The 23347-nt window shown below is 44.3% G+C and overlaps 3 protein-coding genes across 7 annotated transcripts in view; 1 reads left to right on the plus strand and 2 right to left on the minus strand.

Moving 5' to 3' along the window:
* The window catches only part of LOC147195268 (rap guanine nucleotide exchange factor 4-like), a 20397-nt gene extending 12566 nt beyond the window's left edge, over positions 1–7831 (minus strand). Inside the window, exons 1-4 of one of the 2 annotated variants that reach the window (XM_086128370.1) lie at positions 7564–7831; positions 4045–4187; positions 3710–3798; positions 2693–2839 (exon numbers count right to left, since the gene is read on the minus strand). In XM_086128370.1, the coding sequence (XP_085984496.1) occupies positions 2693–2839; positions 3710–3798; positions 4045–4187; positions 7564–7631 (447 nt within the window). In that variant the 5' untranslated portion in view covers positions 7632–7831. Of the gene's footprint in view, positions 1–2692; positions 2840–3709; positions 3810–4044; positions 4188–7563 lie in introns of both variants that reach the window. The other variant, XM_086128371.1, reaches the window with a different exon arrangement.
* Positions 7727–17760, plus strand: LOC147195269 (uncharacterized). 3 transcript variants are annotated; one of them, XM_086128366.1, is made up of 22 exons: positions 7727–9574; positions 9699–9788; positions 10076–10119; positions 10420–10532; positions 10632–12323; positions 12676–12808; positions 12895–13015; positions 13150–13254; positions 13441–13531; positions 13600–13755; positions 13946–13999; positions 14409–14509; positions 14859–14987; positions 15091–15187; positions 15250–15310; positions 15504–15640; positions 15727–15953; positions 16054–16119; positions 16349–16541; positions 16646–16744; positions 16882–17070; positions 17358–17760. In XM_086128366.1, the coding sequence occupies exons 5-22, from the start codon at positions 10791–10793 to the stop codon at positions 17577–17579; spliced, it is 3714 nt and encodes a 1237-aa protein (XP_085984492.1). In that variant the 5' UTR covers positions 7727–9574; positions 9699–9788; positions 10076–10119; positions 10420–10532; positions 10632–10790; the 3' UTR covers positions 17580–17760. The 3 variants fall into 3 exon arrangements, with proteins under 3 accessions (XP_085984492.1, XP_085984491.1, XP_085984493.1); XM_086128365.1 differs by having other exon boundaries at positions 9714–9788; XM_086128367.1 differs by lacking the exon at positions 16646–16744 and having other exon boundaries at positions 9714–9788.
* Positions 17761–23347, minus strand: part of LOC147195270 (integrin alpha-6-like) — a 13119-nt gene continuing 7532 nt past the window's right edge. Inside the window, exons 14-26 of one of the 2 annotated variants that reach the window (XM_086128368.1) lie at positions 23116–23231; positions 22877–23036; positions 22699–22776; positions 22292–22371; positions 21414–21491; positions 21223–21325; positions 20957–21127; positions 20426–20527; positions 20144–20254; positions 19601–19699; positions 19406–19531; positions 19208–19317; positions 17761–18426 (exon numbers count right to left, since the gene is read on the minus strand). In XM_086128368.1, the coding sequence (XP_085984494.1) occupies positions 19243–19317; positions 19406–19531; positions 19601–19699; positions 20144–20254; positions 20426–20527; positions 20957–21127; positions 21223–21325; positions 21414–21491; positions 22292–22371; positions 22699–22776; positions 22877–23036; positions 23116–23231 (1299 nt within the window). In that variant the 3' untranslated portion in view covers positions 17761–18426; positions 19208–19242. The remainder of the gene's footprint in view (positions 18427–19207; positions 19318–19405; positions 19532–19600; positions 19700–20143; positions 20255–20425; positions 20528–20956; positions 21128–21222; positions 21326–21413; positions 21492–22291; positions 22372–22698; positions 22777–22876; positions 23037–23115; positions 23232–23347) is intronic. The other variant, XM_086128369.1, reaches the window with a different exon arrangement.

Genomic DNA, 23347 nt, shown 5'->3' on the forward strand with positions numbered 1-23347 from the left:
CAAGAGCTACCCTCTGTTCCTTTATGACTCACGCACGCCGCCCGATTGTATCGTACACTACACGAGCCGCTCGCCTGTCTCTCTCTCTCTCTCTCTCTCTCTCTCTCTCTCTACCACTCTCCGACGGTGACCAAGCCAAGAACCAGACCACTTTTCCCTCCCAGGTTACCACAGTGATCCGAGTTTTTCTGTTACCGCGCTACTCCGGAGGGTGAAGGGGAAAGAAAAGTAGTAATGAGGATGAGGAGGATGGAGCCAGAGGCAAGGAGAAAAGACAACACGAGAGGGAGGATGTGAGGGAGATAGATGTACATAAATAGAGAACTAAATAAGTCTGGGTCCATATCAAAACGTGGATTTGAGTCAAGCATGACAGAAACAACTGTGCTCTTGTCATTTCTGCTCAGTGTTGGTTTCTTTTACTCCCGTCTTCAAACAAAACCCATGACTGCCTTCATCCTGTTTTGTGAAAACAGACACACAGGAAAAACAAAGAGCCTTTTGCAACGACGTGAATGACATTGAAACGAGCACAACCTCGGGCTGCGATTCTTGCTTTATGGCCTAAAATAGGCGGCACAGGAGGGAACTCAATAAGTGCACTTTAGCAGACAAACACTTGCGATACAAGCTCTAAACGAGACATTCTTATGACCAACTTGATAACATCTTGATCCAGTGGAGCAAATTTTGACAATGGTCATAAAAATACTGAAGCACTTCTGTTACATCAATGACAAAAAAATCACCACGATGTCCACTACTGCCCATCGGAAGACCACATGCATATCATGGAGTGAAAAACATACAAGGTGAGAGAGTAGAATACAGGTGTCAAACTTCAGGCCCTAGGACTGATTCAGCCCACCGCACCATGATGTGGCCCACTAAAGCCAATAGTGACTTTATGTCTCGAAAATGTGAAAAACTGCATTGATTCATTGCTACCACTTAAAAAAAAAAAGAACAGATGAACAAACCTTTTTTCCTTGATTTGAAACCTTGCTACCCATCAGTTTTTATGCATATGAAATAATATGATAGGGCAATTATCTGGTCTCACAGTCATAACGGCCTTCAACAACAATGTGGCCCAGAACAGAAAAATGAGTTTGACAACTGTGCTTTAGAAGGTGCAAAATAACAAAATAAACACGCAGAATCGCCACTTGCAGCCTCTTGAATCGTGTCCGTGAATTTAGTGAGAGAGCAGCTGCTCCGCCAAGGACAAGCGACCTTGTGAATGGCGAAGCCTTGGGGGAGGCCAAACCTCAGCAAGGAGGTCTGCAGGAAGCCTGCTACTAATTTGTGGGGAGGATATGGAGAGGCATGGGTGACAAAAAAGGGGAAAAAAATCATCCAAAGGGATATGGAATGTGTAGGGGGTTTTTTTCTATTTCGAACTTACTGAAAGCCGTCGCCATCAACAGTGAGCAATAAATTAAAAATAATTCACATTGTTCTGCGACTGTGGTTTCATGATAAATAATTTTATGCTGCGACATATGCTGCATTTATATATATATATATATACTGTATGTAACGGAGTGATATATTGCGTTTATTAAATTATGACGGAAGTGACGCAACAGCGCACAGTATGGCAGCAGCTTCCCGCCGTAGTTCAGGCAGAGCTACCAGGGAAGTCACAGGGTAAGTCATGTTTCATTGAATTGGATTCATTTCTAGTTTAATTACAATATTTCACTTTGTTTGTCCCTTTTCTAGGTGCTGTGTATTTAATTAGTTCCCCGATTTGTTCCGAGTCCACATTGCTTTTTGTGTCGTTATTTAAGTTTTGTCGAATTAAAGTTTTTATCCATTGAGGTAACGGGTGCTTTTTTTTTGTTGCGCAGTTATTTTTGAGACTGAAAAGCCCCGTGACATCACCTATCCTTCCCACCATGCTGTGTTGCAGGTAATGTTTGTTTCCCTTTGGTTGTACTGTTTTTCGTGTCGTTTTCCATTTGTGTGGCTGGCGTGTGCCCGCGGTTCGTCGCGGCGGCCATTATTGTACATTGCGCAGCCGTTCTGCTGCATGTGATGCGTTCAGCGGCATCACGTAAATACCAGTGTATGTGCGCCCCCCCCCTTTTTTTTTGTAAATAGTTAATATACGATCACCTATGTTGTATATTTTGTTTTGTTGTGCATTTTGTTTTGTTATGGATGATGTTGAGTTCAGGCAGAGCTACCAGGGAAGTCAGGTTATTTTTGAGACTGAAAAGCCCCTATCCCTCCCGCCATACTGTGTTGCAGCAATAAAAAAAGAGAGAAAAGCCACCTCCCAGTGTCTGGTGTTCTTGAGGCGGCAGCGACGTGGAACTCGAGACCATCACAGTTGTGACCCCCGTCACACACACATATATATATATATATATATATATATACACACACACACACACACATACTGTTTTTTTTTCCACTCGTATTACAGTATATGTCAGTGTTAAGGCAATGCAAGGGCAGACCCAAATTTCAGAAGAGATCTGCATTCTGCTGAATGACATTCTAAAAGTAACATGTCATTGGATGTGTGGATCCGTCAGCGCCCGGAGCACCTAAAAGGGTTTTGATGGACAGCCCTCTTGTAGTTATAGAGGCAAAAAGCAGTGTAAGCTTGTCTGAACATCTTTTGTCCAAAGAAATGCTTCCGCGAGCATTTTGGACACATGCGCTCTCCCGATCTCACCTCCCAGAGGGTCTTGAACTCCCTCTGTTCAATTCGAAGCAGCTCGCTGGTCTCTCTGCTGATGATGGTAGCGTGACGTGGCGTGTTGTCCAGGATGGACTCCCCAAAGGCCGTCCCGATCCCCAGAGTACAGATGGTGACCGCATCCTACAGACAGGAAAAAAAAACACAACATGGTTTTGACACGACCAAAAGTGTCGACTTTGTGACAACATTGAGATGCAACACCACAGCAATCAGAAAAATTAATAAGCGGCAATTCATATCAATGCAGTCACACATGAAGGACAGAAAATGTGATTTTTGCAGAAATATCTCGAGGCGCTGGATGTAATTGGAAAGCCGAGAGGCACGCACTCGTCATTTTGTACTCTGAAATGATCCTGAATGCTATAGAAAGCCGTCCAAACTGACATTTCAAATATAGACACTGAATCTAGGCCACCAAGTGGGCTGCATTCTTGAAAACGACCATTCAAAATGGATGCGCTTTGTTATCTTGGCCTTTTACCGGAACAAATCCTCTTACTCTTTCCTCAGGTGTCAGTCCTCTACCCGTACAGAAAATACTCACGGTGCGTCACTTTTTTTCCCTACCTTTTGTTATGTGAGAGCCTTATTGTAAAATTGATTTGAAAAAATAGAAATATTAAACACAAGACATAATGACAAAATTCAGATGTAATTTCTCAGAGCTTTGAAAATGTATTTTTTTTTTAAATCACATACGCATGCTGTACATTAAACATCATTGAAATGAAGCACATATACACACACATGCACATATATGTACATGTATTTTTTAATGCAAATTATTCCAAATTTAAGAATAAAACACAAGTTCAAGAATAAGAGCAGCACCTGCAGCCAAAAAATATGTAAGAGAAGCTTACATTGTTAAAAAAAAAAAAGAACACTAATTATGAATGTGAAAATTGAACACGTCATGTAAAAAGAATGACTTTGTATGTATTGTTTCAATCTGTGTTGGCGTGTGTGAGCTGCTTCGGATTTTACCTGGTGGTTAGCAGTTTCGGACACTTTGACGTCCAGAGAACCGGACAGCACCGCATACCAACTGGTGCCAATGTCTCCCTGTCGAAACACTGTAGTAGGACTTACAAAAAGTAAGGCAGTCGAAATAAAAATTTGTTGACATCTGACATTTGGGGATTACTGGAAAAAGATCGATTGATTCAATAAATGGCGTTTGGCAACACACTTTGGGGGCTAAATTACATTTTCCTTGGTTAAATATGCCATCGGGCTTTCAGAAAGGCATTTTCATCATGGTTGCATGTTTGGGGGATTTTTTTTGGGGGGGGGGGGTCATAGGATGACTGCTTACGTACGTGTAATGCCTTTCTCCAGACATTCATAGAAGGCACAGGTGCAGATTTGCACCAAGAGTGGAGGTGGAAACTTGGTGAAGGCTTTAACCTCTTTCAGTCTGGTCAGAATAATATCCACATCCTCTCCTGAGCGCTCCGAGGGCCTAAGCGGAAAAGACAAGCGATTAAATGTTAAAATGACTTTGGATGATCTCCGCGCAACACGATTTCTTCTGCATGCCATGAGGTAACCTGTTTAATACACAGGAGAGACCCATTCCTGCGCGCAGGTTACAGGTAATCGTTATTGATGCATGAAAGGGTTACATTTACTGCAACTTGGGCACACAAACCCCCCAAAAAAGGGCCAACCACTCAAATGAAATCTTCAAAACAATTTGCTGGGACAAATGAATGAAGCTAGGCTTAGTTAAAAGTAACCCAATCCACAGTGGGTTCGGAAATCAACGCCGCGTTCTTTCGCGTGTGGCTTGAGTATTTCAGCCTTACTCTGTCTTTATTGTCTGAGCTGAAACAGGAGGGAGCTGCGGGCGTTCCTTCTCATCTCAGACCTCCCAGGGGGTGTTGATGTAGGATCTCATTTAGTCCTGCTTCTATTTCTAATGCTCTTAATTCAGAGCACAAGACATCTCGTCGGGACCTGAGATCACACTCGAGTTTGATCAGAGAGCGCCACCGTTCTGTTCAACAATGCGGTGACTAAACGACACGGAGCCAAAGCAATACACACGCGACGTCATCCATTCACTTTTTTTTTGTCTTGCGAGTGACTCATCCATGCATGTGTGCGCTCATACAGGAAGCACCACTGTTCGACTTAAAATCGCTTCGCCTCCATCAACTCCCTCTTCTTCCACTAATCTCCACTCTTCTTTATATCAAGCAAGAAGGGGGGGGGGGGGGGGGGGGGGGGAGAGCCGGGGACTTTCTATCCCTCAAGCGCTCTAAATGTTTGCCTGCATCCATTACTACCTACCACGAACACAACCTCACATGCTCTCCCCTCCGTTAATGTCTGCTAAAAGAGCTCTCGGGCGCATTTGTGATTTTCCCATTTCACACACAGCGCATTTGCGTCCCCGAGCAGTTGTTTGTCCTCCGTCCTCAAGGGAGCTACTTGCAGATCTCAAAAATCCCGCCGAAATTGACCTTCCAGTCATGCAACATCTGCCATGAGCTCAGGGACATTGCAGCTGTATCTTTTTTTTTTTTTTTTTTTACATCTGTGACTCACCCTCGCAACATCCTCCAGATTGTGTCCTCAGTGCACATCCAGAGCAACGCATCTCAGCGGAGACGGGGGTTAACGGTTTAGACAGGTGGAGGCGTTTAAGGAGACGGGCCGCTTGACTTCTCGGGGTCAAAGGGCTCGTACCAGCGTCACACTTCACCCATCCATCAGGAGTCAGGATGTCATCATCCGTCAGTGACTTTTGCCTAGTTAACAGCACACGTCGCGTCCGCTCGTCCTTTCGAGGTCATCGTCCCGTTCTTCCGTGCTCCGCGTGACTGTCCAAAGCAATCTGCCGCCTCCCCCTTGAGTGTGAGATGGATGTGACCTGAGAGCTTCACGATTCATCTCGCGACGTGTCTCCTCCTTGACCCGCCTAAGATTCCGCTTCTCATAAAAGCGCCGTCTTTGTTTTTTTGTTTTTTTTCTTTGCTTACATTGTTATGGTCACTCACACGGCGACTTTAGTTCATCCGAGGCAGCCAAGCACAAATGGCAAACACTCGAAACGCAAACACAGACTGATCTGCAACACGTTAGTAGGGCCTCGCTCGCCTCTTCCAACAACCATCTGTGCCACCACAAATCTGCGAAACTGTAAACAACAACACTGAATACTAATCGGTATAAACAGTCGTGGGGAGAAAAAAAAGTCGCACATCATCCAATTTGCCATTCGCGAATTGAATTCCGGATGACAATCGGTATGGTGCAGCGTTGAAATGTGCGTTTGCGCAATCAGTATTTGAGCAGAGCTGTGCGGTATCGAAATTACAACAACTCCCCGCCCCCGGCTTGATGCCTCAAAACTTATCTCGTATTTGACACCCAGTTGCAATTAATGTTTGTGAACAGTCGATATATGGGAGAAGGCCACATTTCAACCTCTGAAGTCTGGTCATTGTCTTCCTCCATCATTATTGTTCACGGGAGCGCATCAACGGTTAGCGGAGATGAAATGCTCCCGAATGCACACTGCCGGATTGTGATTGAATAAGAGGTGAATGAGTGAGGAGCACAATGAGATCCAGTCCAATCTAATCTGACGACCGAGCCCGCCCTCAACGCCGTCTGTTGGCTGCCGTCAGGAGGACTGCATCTTCAACACCACGATGAATTGCAGTCATTTCACAAATGCTTTGGAATTCAAATAAAGTGAAAGGAGGAGGTTGCAATTTTCCATGTAAAAAAAAACACGCTTCTCTGGCACAAATCAGAGGCAGAAGGTGTGATTTACAAGGTGTCACTCATTTGTCACGCAGACTGCCGCAGTTTTAAAACTATAACCTATTTGTCTTCCAAGTACTCCGGCTTCCTCCTCCCGAGGTTATAATCATGGATGTGCTGGGACCAAAATTTCAACCCAGGAATATCCGCTCGGTGGGAGTCAGTGGCTAAAGAACAATATTAATTGAGAAATATGAAAACAGACATTTTTCGCGACAATTATGGTGAAAGTTACTTTTCTAAGCATACAATGTAGTTTCAATTTGTTTTCGAAATGGATTTAGATATCGAAAACGTATTGGATGGGTGATTATTTTCTTTCTCCTCTGTTGCAGCTGGATCCGATCGCATCTTCTACCCAGGTGATGATGACAAGATGGTTGGCTCACGTTGCTACTGGTAACGTGGGGACGTGTCATGGTGAGGTGTGTCGGGTATGTGTGGGTGTGAGCGCTGTGGGGTGCATGCCTTGCTTCCTTTCTTTCATTCAAGGTATGGCCAACCTCCAGCGATTCGTGCTCATCGTTCCTCACTACTTGGGTTTGCTTTTTTTTTTTTTTTTTAAATGCCAATTCAGCAACGTCAATGGGAAACATAACGGGTGGGTGATCCCGATCTCGAGAGTGTCAGCAAAGGCTAATCTCAAATAAGACAATGCTGACAGTAGAAAAGGTGCAGGAAAATGTTCAAGATGCACGCGTTGAGATTTTGTCCCGGGTCATAATAAAACCATGTGCATCGTGCAGCAACGTGTGCAGTGCGGTACGCTCCGCCTCGCCGTAGACGCATCATGAAAGCAGAATATCTCGAAAACATGTGGGCTGCACATCCGGCTTTGCCATGTCTAACAATGCGTCCTACGCGTATTCAAACAGCAATTCGAGCTACAAAGAAAGGCGGATTTAAGAGCACACGGCTCCACCGCATACACCCAGCGATCGCCGGTTGTGATCGATCACTCCGATTCGGTTCAATGAATCAGGCCCCTGAAGGGGTGGCAAGAGGAAGCATGGCAGAGCTCGATCCACGCCTTGGCGGTTGACGTCGGACGTCGTACCCACCTCTTGTCCAGACAGCAGATCCACTCGGGCGACGGAGACAAATTGGGGGACGCTTGCACCGCCACCATCCTCGTCCTTCCTTCCGCCTGCGATGCTACCCCCCGGTGTCGGTTAATATATGCGGAGCTGCCCGCGGCCCCTCCCGCTTTTGCTGGCGTGGACAGCCGCGCACAGCTGCTGCACTCTTCGGCACGACGCTGCTTGCTGCCTTCAGAGCTGTGGCATCGTGCTCATGCATGACTTGTCAGTCTGACTCGAGTGGGCAGCTGGAGGGCGTAAAGAGAAAACAATAACGTGCAGTAATAAAGGCGAATGCTGTAAAAAGCTATCAGACGAAATCAACGCCAGCCGCAGTATTCGCGACAATCCATTACGACTGTCTTGATTGAAATTGAAATGTCTATATTGGCAGAAAATTGTCAATGTGTCGTTTTGTCACCTCCAGTGAGCAGCGGAGGTGTCAACGTACAAATACTTTGTTCCTGTTTATTATGTAGGGCGGCCCGGTGGTCCAGTGGTTAGCGCGTCAACCTCACAGTGCAGAGGTGTACCGGGTTCAATTCCAGCCTCCTTGTGTGGAGTTTGTATGTTCTCCCCGTGCCTGCGTACTACATGCATGGCAGATAATGGAACTTAACTTAAGTATTTATTTTTCGAACGACTTTTTTTTTTACTCCCTATATTTGAAAACATCTATCTGTACTTTCTACTGATTCCTGTCTTAAAATCGGCGTGTGAACCATCTCTGCAACACAGCAGTTCCATTTCACTGTTCATCATCAGAATCAAAAGATTTTGCACTGGATCTCTGTTCATTGTAGGCATTAATGACAAAACTGGAAATTACACAAATTTGGAGAAACTATTCAGAAGAAAATATTTGTGGGATGAAAGTGAGTGTGTTTTCTCTAGAATATCAACACCAGTTCCGTCTGTAAGTATAGCAAAGGGGGCAAACATTTATCCAGGACATCTGCTGATTGCTACTCAAAAGTTCAGTCGGGTTGCAAAAATGCATCAGTGCACACTAGAGAAAAATGACGTGACTTTGCATGAAGCGGTGTGTAAACCAGCCTGGCGCAGCGAAGCAGATGGATCAAGATGTTCATTCAGATTTGCTCTGTATGGAATGGTACAAAAGATTCTGCAATGTGAAAAGGGGTTTAAAGGCGTCCCCTATGGGAGTTGCATCACAGGACAGCAACAAAAGTCCATCCGATGACCAAACAAAATAGGAGGCAAAATAGTTGGAGAAGTCGTGAATTGCGGTCTTGTGTCTTGGGAATTTAGCACACGCTGTGAAATTCCTTGAGTATGCTTGAGTGAACTGACAACCATATGGAGCACAAAAGTCTGCCTAATACATTTTCAGGATACAAAGTCACACACGCATTAGGAGTTGTCACACAGATGGGATGGTTTGACCTTGTCCCCAAAATATGACAATATTATCCACATAATAACCATCACATGAATGAATTAGTTCTTACAGTCACAAATCAAAACTAATATCGATAGCATTTCCCATTATGTGTTAGCAATAATAATTCTGAAGAATTGTTCTCTATTTGCCAAACTGCTCCTTATTGTGAAGTGACAAAAACACACTGCGAGCAACTACAGTGCTTGTACCTCAAATTTAGCTCCAAGCTAAAAAAAAAAAAAAAATGAACCAAAGATGCATCTCAAACTCCCGACTACCATTTTACTACGTTAGAATTTATCTTCAAACCCATTTCAATTTAATCCAACTTCTTCCAATATTAAAATTGACTTTCCATTCCTCCCCTCCCTCTTTTGCTTCACCTCATTCCAAAGACGGCTTTTTCATTGGCCACTATTAATATCATCTAGGTTCCATTGCCACCTGGGACAATGGTCTCCATTCAGATCCAGGTCACAGTGAGTGGAACCAGTCTGCTTTGTGAGGCTCAGCCCGGTCCAGTTGGGTCCATCTGCCACACAAGTTCACTTCACACAGACACAAGAAGTGTACTGTGCCAACACACAGGTGAGACACACATACACTCACACCCACACGGAGAACATTAGCAGGTACAGTACTGCATCACTACGCTCATTTGCCTTTCACACACGCACACGTTGCTCGCACGTACCTGCATTGATGAACACAGGTGTCTTCATTCAAGGCTTTTCCTGTGAGAATCTCAGTGGATGAAGAGAAGTTGACCATCCCTACGGTGATTCTGCAACAGAAGTAAAAGGTAATTGTTTGTAGAATAATGCATGGCTGATATCTGATGGTATTGCATGTTTTGGAATAGCCTGCCGTCTTGAAATGCAAAATAATGAATTTATTAGATGACACCCGTGGTTCTATTCTGTATGATGTGATGGATAATTTACAGAGCTAGGTACTGTAGATGGCCCGGTGGTGCCCACTCACCGTCAGTGTTTCACAGTTACTGGAGTCGTTTACACAGGATTACCAAGGATTATCCATTTACAGTATTTAGAAGCATGAGTCGCCATCTGTCTGTCTTTGTCGTAGTGAGGGAGACGCCTTCTCATGACTTCGAAGCGACAGCACTCACGGTAAGACGTAAAAAGGTTTTATTTGAGCGTTTTGTACGAAATAAACTCAACAAAGTGTTGGTTTTTAAAAGGCCATGCATGCGCCACACACGAGAAAGAAATGGTGCTTTCCAAGACGGTCGTACACTCCGTAATCCACGCAATGACGCTCGGGAAAGATTTTTGATTCTGGGTTAAAATGCTTTTTATTTAACTCATAACTGGTCACATAAGAGAGTCGCTTATGTGACAAAGTGTCGCTTGTAGTATGCTGTAGAATATCACAGGAGCAGAACATGTAATTTGGGCAATTTCCGACAGTTGATGAATGCAGCAAACAAGCTAATTGCAAGAACTTTCTACCTGCGTGGGAGTGGAACTCGCTGAGTTACGTTCGACGACACAAACGAAGGAATTTGCTCACCTGCTGCTCGGTGAGTCGACCTCTCGTGGTCTCTTTGTGGCTACGGTTACAAATATCGACAACATTTGTTTTACTTTTCATAACCTCGTTTGTGTCCGTTTTGCTTTAGCGTTGGACTTCCTTCCACACCATTGCTCGTGGAGAAATTTCGCTTTTTGGATAATAGCTCTCCTTTGACCACTTTTTGAACACCAGCTCATTTTACCAGCGTCTCCCTCCCTCTATCTTACCTTCTCAACACCGTTTTTTCCTCACTTGTCTTATCCTAATGATGCGGACAGACCACAAAGGCCGAAGTGGCTCTCCTCACAGGATTTCATACGAGACTGACTTCCACGCCATTAAATGCTCGTTTGACAGTGGGACCGGCCTAAAGCATGGCTCCGGGGCTGCGTCTTCCCGGAGTTCTTCTGTGCACCACTCAGGTCTACCAACCAGCCTCTCCGACCCCCTTGTGTCCCTCCCCAGCAGTGGTCGAGGGAGAACCCACAGCACCAGAGGGCCTAAAATTAGGGACAACATCTTCCTCCAAATGGACAACCAACAGCTGAGACAAGTTGCTGACTCGGGCCAGTGTAGTTCTAGTGCCGCATCCCTCCTTTCTCCTCAAAATGCCAACATGCACCTCCAAGCTTCACCATTTCCCGCCGCCAGACCGCTGGTCACGGGCTCCGTCGCCAGCATTTCCACGCCTGAAACCTTCTTGCAAGACAAACAAGCCAGATCAGAGGAGATAAAGGACATAGACAGGGCTGCTCTAGCGCAAAAGTTCTCCGTGACTAGGAAGTTGTTTGAGACAAAAGTGACAGTTGCTGGTCGCGGAGGGCAGTTGTCGAAATGCTCTATGAGCAAAGATGAAAAGAAAAGCTGGAATGAAGACAAATGCACAAATGAACACCTCATAAATATGCCTTTGCCAAAGACCTCTTTAACAACGAGCCTTAAATCTCTGATGTCAGATGTCCTCGGTGGGGAATCAACTAAATCTCCTTCCAGCGCTGAGGAGCATGGGCACCCCCCGGTGAGTGAATCAAAGAAAGAAGAGGCCGAAAGAGCAGTTCTTGACTCTACCTTGAACCCTGAGGAGCCACTCAGGGTAGAGCTTGTCCAAGTGAAGTCGTCAGACAGTGATGATAGTGAGGAAAAGGATAAAGAGAATCTTGTAAATAACGGAGAGCCTTTCATGGTTAAAAATGTATCTGTCAATGTATCTTTTGAAGACCTGGTGGATGATGTTTTTGAAGATCCCATTTTGGAAACATCACATCCTTGCTTGATGGAGCTAATAGCACGAGACTTTAGCTTCCTTGCAGACAAGTATGAGCAGGTGAATGAACAATGTTGGGAGGAGCCGAGCCAGCACACTGACAACCCGAGCGAGGAGCAATGCGACATGGGTGAAGTATTGCGAGAAAATGGTGAAAAAGAGGATGTTCAGAAGACTTGTCGACTAAGTGAAGTTGAAAAGAAAGCTTGCGTGACACCTGGAATGCAGAAATGTGTCCAAATGAAGCCACAGGAAGACGAGAGAACAGAAGACACCAGCAAGGGACAATTTGTCATAAATGGAAGCAGGGAGGTGCTTCTTTGCGGGAATGAGAATCAATATTTCAAGCAGGAGTCTTGTGTGGAGCATGCAACTTCTCCCGGACAAGATCTGGAAAGCTCTCTCCATACGGGCAACCGACTTTCATTGGAGTACGAAGAAATTCCTGGCATTCCTAAACTGTCTGACCAAGATGATGGAGATGGCACAGATGGTGCCAAGAGAAAAGTCCGCTTCTCCTCAGCACCAATCAAGGTGAGCAAATCCTGGGACAGATTTTTGCAGTGTCCCAGAGTGTGTATTGAGAGAGAAATGCGAGGTCGTGGCCGTGTTTGTAGCGTGTCGGGGTGGAGGAAAGACAAGATCCCACATGCTTCACTCTGTCAGGATTCCATGATAATATAACCGCTCTGCACTTGTGGTTTACACTGTGTTAAATTGGCTTGATATTTGAAATCGTAACGCAGTTTTAAAAACAAGAATAGCTGAAACAAAGCGCTCTCCAGAAGGTTGAGTCGTCACATTAAATTACCAGTAATTCCAAAAAGCTGTGCCCTTGCTATTCCATCAGCCCTGTCGATGATGTGTGCTCATCGTTGTCCGCCAGGTGTACAGCACTTACTGTAACGCCGAATACAACCGACGCAATGAAGATATTGACCCGGTGTCTGCCTCGGCCGAATATGAACTGGAAAAGAGAGTGGAAAAGATGGATCTTTTCCAAGTGGAAATTGAAAAGGGTTTGTCTTTTTCCTCTGCCAGTCATAAAATTAAGCATTACAAATTCTTACACTCTAGGTTGATTTATTTTTTTCCCCTCTTCCAGGAGATGATGGGCTGGGCATCAGTATTATTGGAATGGGGGTCGGAGCGGACCAGGGCCTAGAGAAACTTGGGATCTTTGTCAAGACAATCACTGAGGGTGGAGCAACACATACGGATGGAAGGTATTATGTGATATGTATCATTACACGGCTCTTCAAACTGCTCATTTTTGGCTGGGAGAATTTTTTTAAGAATAGCCTGCATAAAATAGGATGTCAACAATTAAAAAAAAACAACGTAATTTGATTTTATTTAGGATTCGCGTGAATGATCAGATTGTGGAGGTGGATGGTGTGAGTTTGGTCGGAGTGTCCCAGCTGTTTGCAGCAACAGTGCTCAAAAATACATCAGGGCTGGTCAAGTAAGTAGCTCACATTGCTCTTCACTATTTTTTTTCTCCGACTAGTTTGCAAATCAGTGGCCTATGACAGCAGATCCCCCCCCCCCCCCTCAAAAAGCTTGCAAAAATGCATCGTTTTGTGGATCCGTTTGTACATTCGGCATTATTTCTGTGCAATAAATTTGATATCTTTTCCGCCGCCCAAAGGTTTGTGATCGGTCGAGACAAGGAGGGTGTGGAGAGTGAGGTGGCGCGCTTAGTCAACGAGAGCCTTGAAATGGAGAAAGCATCACAAAAGGTTCATGGTGGACACTGTTATCGAGAAAAAGTCACGTACAATAATTCTCTGATCCGCGCTCGTAACAGAGTTCAAGGACCAGTGGGGATTCAGAAACTGATGTCGGCATGTCTGAGGCCAGCTTAGTACCTGAGGAGGAGGAAGATGACGACGACGACGAAGAGGAGGACATGTCTGCACTATCGTGTCTTGATAACAACCAACTATGCCTCAAATACCAGAAGGTACTTTATTTATATGCAGCGCGAAACAAAGTTGGAAGAGAGAACTTGAGGGGCTTTTAACTGCAAAGGGCAGATGCCAACTCAATATTTCCTCCTCTTTGGTAATATTTGTATATGTCGCTGTTTTTTGGGGTTTTTTTGTGTGTCACCCTGACTTTAATTGCGCATTTTTGAATTGTTGTCTCGATAGCTTCAATCCAAATTGCAAAGAAGAACAGCCCAGCTCAAAAGCGCCCGAGAGAAGGTAGGCTACGCAGTCTGCTGTCACTCACACATACCCAAAATCCATGTTTATAAACGACCTTTCACATCCACATTTGGAACAGTCTGACCCAATTTCGAGATGGTGTTTTTAGAACACGGGCCACCTCTCCGTGTCTGCTCCTTTTTTGCAAAAATGGAAACGCAACTGCCGTTCTGTCACAAAATCTGTCTTTCCTTATTTCCAACCGTGTGACTTCAATGACTCTTTTATTTGGCGTTTTCAAAGTCTTGATGTAGGAAGATTCAGCCGGTTTGCTAAAAATAGAGCTCTCTTTGGGCATCGGACCGATGAAAAGATGAGCATATCCCTTTGTGTATTGGATACACCATATGCCGCACACGTTTACTAAACCAAAGTTGTCCCCCCCAACCCCCCTTCCCCCATGCAGTTAAAGGCATTTGAGGAGGAGCAGGCGAGATGGAAGAGCCAGAAGGCAGAGCTGCAACAAAAAGTGGAGGATGGAGAGGAGAAAGCTGACAAGCTTGAAAAGTGCGACACTATGCATACTATAATTTATTTTTTTTACCCTATTCACAGCTGACAGCAATGCCATGACACATCCTATTTGTGTCACTTGAACGCAACAAAATCTGAATTTGACCCGCAGTCTAAATTCAGCCCCAAAACGCAAGCCCCTCTTGTACCATCCGGTATTGATTTCACATCTTAACCTTTGCATTAATGCTAATATTACATAAACATTACAAAGTTCACCTGAGGTTGCCGTAGAAAAGACCCCTGTGGTTATCATGACTACAAGCCAGTGTACAGTTTTGGAATCTGAAATCTGACTGTACGTTACTTCTTGTTGCTTTAGCAGCCTCTCTGTGTTTATCAGGTATTGGCAAGAGGCCCAGACCCTGTGCAGGGTGGTGAGCCAGCGACTGGCTGATGCCCAGAGCCAATCTGACAGCCTGGAAATCAAGTACGGCAAGGCCAAGAGACTGGTCAGAGAGTACCAGAGCAGGTAATGATTTAATTCCACTCTGTTAGCCACTTAGCTCAGGACTGCACAACAATAGGCTCTCCCTTAACTTGAGGGACTCGACATGTAAACAACGTTCACTCAGGGAGGAGGAGGCGGTCAGCAGAGAAGCAGATTTGCGTCAGGAAATGGAGGAGAGAAACAACGAGCACAGGGAGACTATTGAACGGCTTCAACTCCAGGTCAGGAAGGGCTTCTTCATATAGCTCGCACCAATATTAACCGTGATCATCTGCTTTTTCAGTTGGAGCAAAAAGACCCGGTGACGGCAGGGACGCCTCTTGCAGTGGACCCAGCGGTCCCGGGTAGGCAGCAGCTTTCTATCGTACATTTACGCTGAGCAGTAACTACGCCACTTGAACAACGCTGTTAAATCCAATACACGAGCTGGAACTAAATACTCTTGTCCTTAAAAGAAAATGGCTGACGTATACATGCAAATATAAATATAGTATATCACTTGGTCTTTGTGGTTTGTGCGTCTTATCTTTGTGTCAGATCCAGAATGGTACATTGCAGTTCCTGACACACGACGACTAGACTGCAGTGCGCACATCGCACGAGGTCAGCTGGCCCAGAAGTGCAAACGCCATCCACCTTCACGAGAAAAACTCAGAGAGAGTTTTAAGAAAGAGGTGTGAGGTTGAGAACGTCGGCGGGCACGGAGTTACATTTTATGCCGTCGTCATCCGACTGATGCTTCACGTTGTCGCCGAAGCAGGAAGTAGATCAAAGGCCACGGCAGAGCGAATCGCAGTCCGAAGAGCTTGGACAGAGGAGCAGCCGAGCCGAATTTTCCAGTTCTTCCACGTTCTCGGTTCACAGCCCCGCCGACGTGTTTGTCTTCACGCCCCCAAACCTCATCACTGACACCATCGCCACCGTCATCACCCCCCTGGTTAAACCCTCCACGTCCAAGAAATCCAAAAGAAAAATGCCTGACTTTAGGTGCGCTGACCCACTTCACTTCTCTTTTGGATTTCAATATGAGACCGGACATTTTCCAGTTTTTCCAAATGCGATGCTGTGATTTGATGTTCTTTTGCAGTGGTCTTCGTAAGTCTCTAAGCAAGAGGAAGAGTGAAAAACTACAGAGAAGGTCCAGGAACAGCAGGTGGGATTGACATTTTGCGCAAATATGTTCAATGCTCTTCCTCTCGGGCTGTTTCCCCAGCCCTTGAGCCAAGACGCATACAGTGTATTTACTTGAGTGCGCGACTGTATTTTAATGTTAGTCACAATGGTGGTACTTGGAAAGATGTATTTTTGGGGCGGTGCTAGGTGTCAGAAATTTGGAGGGAAAAAAAAACTTGACCATACAGCACATCCTTGAATCTGTCTAGGGCGTCGTGTGGCGACCTGGTGGATGAGCCAACTGAAGTTTCTCCATCAGCCTCAGTGACCTCCATGCCCTCGTGCTTGCCTTTCGCCTGGTTTGCAGAGCGAGGGAGGGAGAAAGAGGAGGCAGGGGAGAAGCTCCGTTCTGTGTCCAGCAGTCATTTGCCTTACTTGACCACCTCTGGTAGAATAGATCAGGTATGAAGAAAACGCCGCTAACATACTAGCTTGCATGTGCTTGCGGAGACATAGTGGGCAGGGATCCTTTCCTAAGCCACCTTCACTTGTGCTCCTTACGTCAGAATGTTGGCTCTCTAAAGGATAGCTTCAGCAAAGGGGGTCACGGCTCTAATCACTCGCTGTGCGGACACTCTCGCACATTCACCTTTGCATCCACGGAGGTAAGCCATCCCTTTCCTCCCTTTGCCTTCCCCACTTCCTGCCTGCTCTGCTTGAAGAAGTTGTGTTTCTCCAATGATGATCTTCTGACCATCTATAACTGCATTTCCCACTTTTTTTTTCCACTCTTGGCTACCAGACCTTGGACGACGATCCTCTGCCAGTTAACAACAACTACCGGTGGCAAAGTCGACCTGTGTTGGAGTGGAGCAGCCAGCAGGTGTGTCTGTGGTTGGTGGCCGTGAACATGGAGCAATACATGAGTGACTTTGCAGCCAAGGGTGTGGACGGGGCGCAGCTTCTCACAATGGACACAGACAAACTCAAGGTCAGATGTTTAGTTTAAAAAAAAAAAAAAAAAAGTTTGAAGTTAGCTTATAATTTGTGTATGTGCTTGGCTTTTCTGACATTATTTGTTTGTATACAATATGCAAGCCTTATCTAAAATAAAGATTGGAACCAAAAACGGATCTCAACTAAGGTTTGATTGGATTGCCTGTGCTGTATAAAAAGTAATAATTCTGTTTTTGTACGTCTTCATTTGGGTATTGGACGCCCTCTGGTGGAAAACCTCTCTGTGTCTCATCATAGATTTTCCTTCCTTTCTGTCGTCAGGCCATGGGCGTGTGTCAAAGTGACCGCGCGTCTCTCAAGAAGAAGCTGAGGGAGATGAAGAAACATGAGGAAAAAGAAGAGCGGGGAAGGGAGAAAAGGCGGAAGGAGTCGTCCGCGCGCAAAGAGAAGAATTTCAAGAGTGAGAGTGTGGTCATCGAGAACACATCCGCTCTGGAGTCGCACGGTAGCGGGCGAAGTGTGAGGACCGAGTCGCTCCTGTAGAACAACTCGACATATCCACCAGCTTGGATGATCTTGGTTAGCATTTCCCTAAAAACTTTTGATTAATTTATGTTATGAAGGGAGAACACCCAACAATTCTCATATTTACAGCACTTATCATTTTTATACTTTTACGTATGATTTTAAAATGTCTTGTTTTAATAAATACGCTTTAAACGTCCACTTTTCACCGTTTAATTGGAAAATTGTTACACAACCATACACACATGAAATATGGCAACTTCAATTCATTCTTTTGAAATTTTAATCAATTTGCCAATTCCCGCTTTGCTTTTTTTTTGTACACTGCAGTCAATCCACAAGGTACTAATTAAGACAGAATCAATGTTAGGGACAATTTCGAAGTCACACGTGTTAGCATGACGTGACTCTTTGGTCTTGTATAGTGCGTAACAGAAAGAACCCCTTGAGTAAATAAATACAAAAATGGCAACAAAAAAAAAATCTATAAACTCCCTGACCTTTTCCCTCCATCCCACCCCAACACTTGAAAACACAAAATGTACAAAACAAAGCTCCAAAAGTAGTGAAGGACCCTCCACTGTACAACATTTCTTCCAATGTCTCGACTTGTATTTAAGAGCCCCTGAAGCAGAAAATCTGAGGAAAAAAAATGTACAAATGAATATCTTGTCTTGATATTTACATTCCGCCAGGATGTGATTGACAGTTAAGAATAGTGTTCGTTGTCATGCCAGCTCGTCATCCAGGATTTCTTTGCTAGGTTTGGCCAATCCGCATTCACGTCTCTGTCCTGGCGTTTGATCCGAACCGCGTTGTAACTGGGAACTTTGTCTTCGTGTTTGGCCCGTTTGAAGAAGCCACACTGCGTTTAAAAAAACAAAAGAAGAAAATGTCAGTGTGAGGAAAGAAGAAAAGGGTTAATGTGTTGAGTGGCTGTAAGTGCAACGGTGACCAAAGAAAAGCAAATCAGAGCGATGCACAAGGCTAAACACTGAAGATAAGCGTCACCTCCCCAAGGCCATGCGTGCACAGTCGTACCTTGACTTGAGTAAAATATCGCAAATCAACTTCCCCCACGAAGATCAATGGAAATGCAGGGAATGTTACAACGCCAGGAAAAACATTTTCATTTTTTGGCAACAAAGAAAAACAGCACTGGACAGTATTGTGCTGTGTACAAATCTACAGCATGAACAATAAAATGAACTCTATTTTTTTTTTTACCTCATTTTCACAATACTTGACTTTTGCCATACTTTCCTCGCTTTTAGCAACTCCGCCTTTTTATGGCTGTCAAGAAATTATTTGATTTCCCTTGTCTAGCGTTATAAATAAATGTAATACATAGAAAGTCCCCCCCCCCCCACCCCACCACCACCACCACCACCACCACCACCCTCCTAGATGCACGCCCCTGCAAATGTAACTACACGCACACCACACTCTTTTTGACCGGAAAGTTGAGGCACTGTTAAGTCGAGGTACCACTGTACTGTATATTATTTCCAGCGACAGTCACATCAGAAAAAACAAAACCATTCAGCTTTTGCAATAATAGAAGTCATGTAATTGAGTGAGGAAAGCCCAAATCCAACGACCAGAAAGCAACAGAGAAATATGCGGCCGGTTAAAATGTGCCTTACTTATTCTCTTTCAGTTTTGTTTAGATTTTTTTTTTTTACGCATTTGTCAGCCTCTGTTTTTCTGTCAGGTCCTGTTTGTTCTTTTTCCCACAGACTCGACAAAGTCCACACTGAGGAGAGGCAAGTTGTTAGATAAACATCATCATCACCTTATTTTGAACAATATTTGGAAGTGTGTGTGTGTGTGTGTGTACCTACCTTCCAGAGAAGGAAAGCCAGCAGCGCCAGTAAGAGCAGGGCCAGGAGAACGGACAAGAAAATGATCCACCATGGAACTCCTCCGTATTGCGCCTCATGCCTCTCAGGGAACGCAGTGAGTTTCATCTGGAAAAGAAAAAAAAAAGAAATGAAGTTTGTTCCTTACTGAGTCACATTTAGCGTGTGTGTGTATACCTGTGTCTCAGCATTCTCCATCACTGTGATTTTTCTTGTGCTTTCGACCTGCAGTGCCGCCTTGACGATCACATCCACGTGATGCAGCTTGTTGTAATCCTGTTTAGGAAAGCAATAATAATATAATAATGGAAAAAAGGAAATAAATATGCAATGTGTTTTGAACGCGGCCCGTTATCATGGAAATCGGGTCTGACAAATGTCATTTATAATTTATGCATCGTGCTGATGTGATCATCAAATAGCAATGTTATGCGTATCAATCCACTCATAAATTATATCAAAGCTCTGTATAAAGACTTAAAATCTCAAATTTGTTCAATTATGTCTTATATGTTTACCCCAAATAAGGACAAAATCTCTATTCAATCATCACATTCTGTCAGGTCCAATCATCAAGTTAAAATATGTAAAAAAAAAAAAAAGGAATAGTGATAATAATGGGTTTGTCTTGATATAGAGATAGATGAGTACCTCACCCCTCCCCAGAATAAATGAAAATGTCAACAACAACACAATAAAAAAAAATCCTAGCGCAGTTACCGCCAACAATGTGCTGTTCCAGAGGCGGGAGTGAAGGGTGATGACAGCGTTACTGTCCAGGCCTCTCAGGGGACACTTGATCCTCACACACTTGGCCCCGTCGTCACATGACTGTAACCAGAGAGCCAGCCAACCACCAAATTAAATTTAGTGCAGTACCGCCCAAACACTTACCGTAAGCAATCATAGGACTTTGTTGCTTCTAGTACAAGTTAACGTCTTAGCAATTTACTGCTGTGAAAGGATTCAAACAAAACTAGTGGTGAAATTGTTTGTTTTTACCAGAATTTTAGAATTCTTCTTGTCCACCAAACGTGAAATAATTCCTTGGTCACCGTCCTTGGTCCTTGCTGAAGCCCTTCTTATCCTGCTGTTGCTAACTTCCTTTAAAAAAAAAAAAAAAAAAGACAAGCAAGATTAGACCAAGGTTTCAAAAATTTCATTAAGCCAAGGTTGATATTTTTCATCTGAAAAATCTTACAAGAAACCACCAAATAAAAAGGTCCTAAAAATAAATATAATTGCTATTTTAATCGTTTTGACTGTAAACATACTACGATGATAAGAAACCATTGAATATCAGTTCAATTCAAATTCATTGAGCAAAACGTATCTCAAAAAATGTTTTTAAATTAAAAGCGCATTCACGAAGACAGCCCAGTCTAAACTCCTCCCCAACATACCAAGCTTGTCTATCAGTTGCGATGTGTTACTTCAACATAAATCCTTGAGACCAATTCCTATTTAGAAAGGGCTTTGGCGCCATCAAGTGGCACCCCGGCATAAGTTACATCACATTTTCTCCCCACTGACCTTTTTGAGAGGATTGATCTCCGATTTCGGCGTACACTCGATGTGGTTCACGCCTGTGGCGGTGACCTTCATCAAGTAGAGCAGCCACTTGTTCTGCTCCGTGGTCTTGGGCCAGTCAATGTGCAGGGTGGCAGTGCCGAAGTCCGTCAAGCGCCTTCCAATGTTGATGATCTGACATACGCAATATTACAATGAACCATTGAAGAGGAGGACGAGGAAGAGCAAGTCACAGCTACGGAGGATGGCCAACTTTCTTCTGTGCTCACTCTGATCTGATGCGTGAGGGGCATTCCGATGTCGCTCTCTGTCCTCATGGCATTTTGATCTCTGATCTTTCCAGAGAATTGCACCTGTGAGGGCTGCGCTTGCCTGGGAAAAAAAAAAGACACGCGGAGTTTGCCTTCAATTCTCTCCAGGTGAATGTTTTTATATATATATTTTTAAATTGTTTGGTTACCCTGTTATAGTCAGCTGCAACGTGATGGCCACGTTGGCCTTGGCTTTAACAGCGGTGAGTGTCGGCTGCTCGCTGGTTCTGCATAGAATCAAAAGCACCAACCTCATAAAAGAATGTAATATGGGCTACACTTGAACAATCTGTATCCCACTGGACGTCCTCTACAAGTGGAAATAAAAAGTCGACACAACCCTGATGAAATGCCAGCTTTTTGCGACGAAAAATAGAGAGAAGGGGGCTAGGGGGAACAATCCACCAATTTTGTGACCTATTCATTTGAATTACTTTTTAAAATATATTCGAGCAGAGAAGTAAAATGAGACAAAACAATGTGGTTGCAAATGTGTGCACACCCCCTATCACAGGCTCTTCCTGACATTTTTTTTTCTCAAGCAGATATCTGAAGAAGCCAGAATTGACTGCGATTTGGAACTGTTCACAATTCCTTCCACTGAGTCGAAGGCCCAAGTTCCATCTGAGGAAAAACAGCCCCCCTGTTCATGATGGCGTCATTATGCTTGAATGTAGGTATGATGTTCTTTTGGTCGTGAGCAGTGTGGTGTTTGTGGCAAACATATATTTTGCAATTATGGCCAAAAGTTCAAGGCTGAATATTGAAATAATATTGCTCAATTAAATTAATATTAATCAAATAAACTATTCCACAGACACATTCTAATTCTTTTTTAATTGTTGGTTTATTAATTATAATATACATAACTAATATAATTTAATAAATTTGACTGAATTATTATTGTATGATGCAAATTCATTATTTTAGACAAACGTTTGCCCACCCTTATATTTTTGCAGACGTGCTGGTAGAAGGACTACAGTACAAATGTGGTAGTGTACCAAATGTGGCCAGTTCAACTTACGTTTGAGGTTGAAGCTCAATCTCTAATTCGGTGGTGTTCAGCGAGATGCCTGTTGTTCCCAGAATAATGTAGAAGGTTTTCTAGAAACGCACGCACGCGCAGACACACACACACACACACACAAAGCCACATGGGCGACAGTTGTTTGAGGAAGAATGCTGAACGTTGCTTCACAGAATCCATTTTAGCACTTTGCTGGCAGATTTAGCAACTATTCAGACTACCATAGCATCTGGCCGCGGTCAACAACTTGAACATCTCCACACAAAGCAAGACACTGACCACGGACATTAACCTTAAATACAAATGCGTCGAATTAAAAGTTAAATACAAGTGAACTGTAGTGATTCTTTCACATCCCACTTTGAAGAGAGATGAGACGGTCGGCAGAGAAGTCACGCACTCACCACAGAATCCCGTTTGAAGGGGTTTCCAAGTTCACAGGTCGCCTGAGAGCCGTTCTTATTGGCCGTGCAAGTTACAGCCTGTAATCATAGTCTTTCAATCGCATCCGCAAAAGTATGACATCCAAGAAGCGTGTGAATTTTTGTGTGCGTGCGGTCGAGTGTGTGTAATAAAGCGTACATTGGGTGGGCCGCGGAAAGCCGAGTATGTGAAGGCGGCACGCGGGAAGGAAGCGACCACCGAAGCCTCGTGTGCGTCGTCTCCATTCTGGTTGGTCACCTTGACCTCCAAGGCGATGTCCTTCTGCTTGGTAAACGAGATCACCGGCACACCGTTCTCCCTTAACGCAAAGATGAAGGCTTCTCAAAAACACGGAGGTGCACAGTAATAACAAAATGTTTTTGGGTTTTTTTTCTTACAATGGTAAAGGTGTGAAGGTGTCGTCTTTAGCTGTCATGTAGCCGTAGCGATGCGCCACCTTCAAGTTACTGCGGCAAATATTGTCACTGCCGCAACCCTCTTTCACAAATTGAACCTACCGAGATATGAGCACAATACGCAGCAGCATGATGTAAGATACATGACATGACTTATCAGATTGTTTTGCTAGCTTATCACTGTCCTAGCATGAACGGAGCCACAAAGTAGCTG

Source organism: Hippocampus guttulatus, chromosome 14 (genome assembly GCF_054856545.1).
Source record: "Hippocampus guttulatus isolate MCC_2025c chromosome 14, RoL_Hgut_1.0, whole genome shotgun sequence".
Lineage (NCBI taxonomy): Eukaryota > Metazoa > Chordata > Actinopteri > Syngnathiformes > Syngnathidae > Hippocampus > Hippocampus guttulatus.

Excerpts from the sequence above, each read along its gene's own strand:
- LOC147195269 (XM_086128366.1), top strand. The coding sequence starts at position 10,791 with ATGATGCGGACAGACCACAAAGGCCGAAGTGGCTCTCCTCACAGGATT. Across the intron at positions 13,532-13,599 it reads TGGAGAAAGCATCACAAAAG|AGTTCAAGGACCAGTGGGGA; the intron begins GTTCATGGTGGA and ends CGCTCGTAACAG. Across the intron at positions 15,641-15,726 it reads GAGAGAGTTTTAAGAAAGAG|GAAGTAGATCAAAGGCCACG; the intron begins GTGTGAGGTTGA and ends TCGCCGAAGCAG.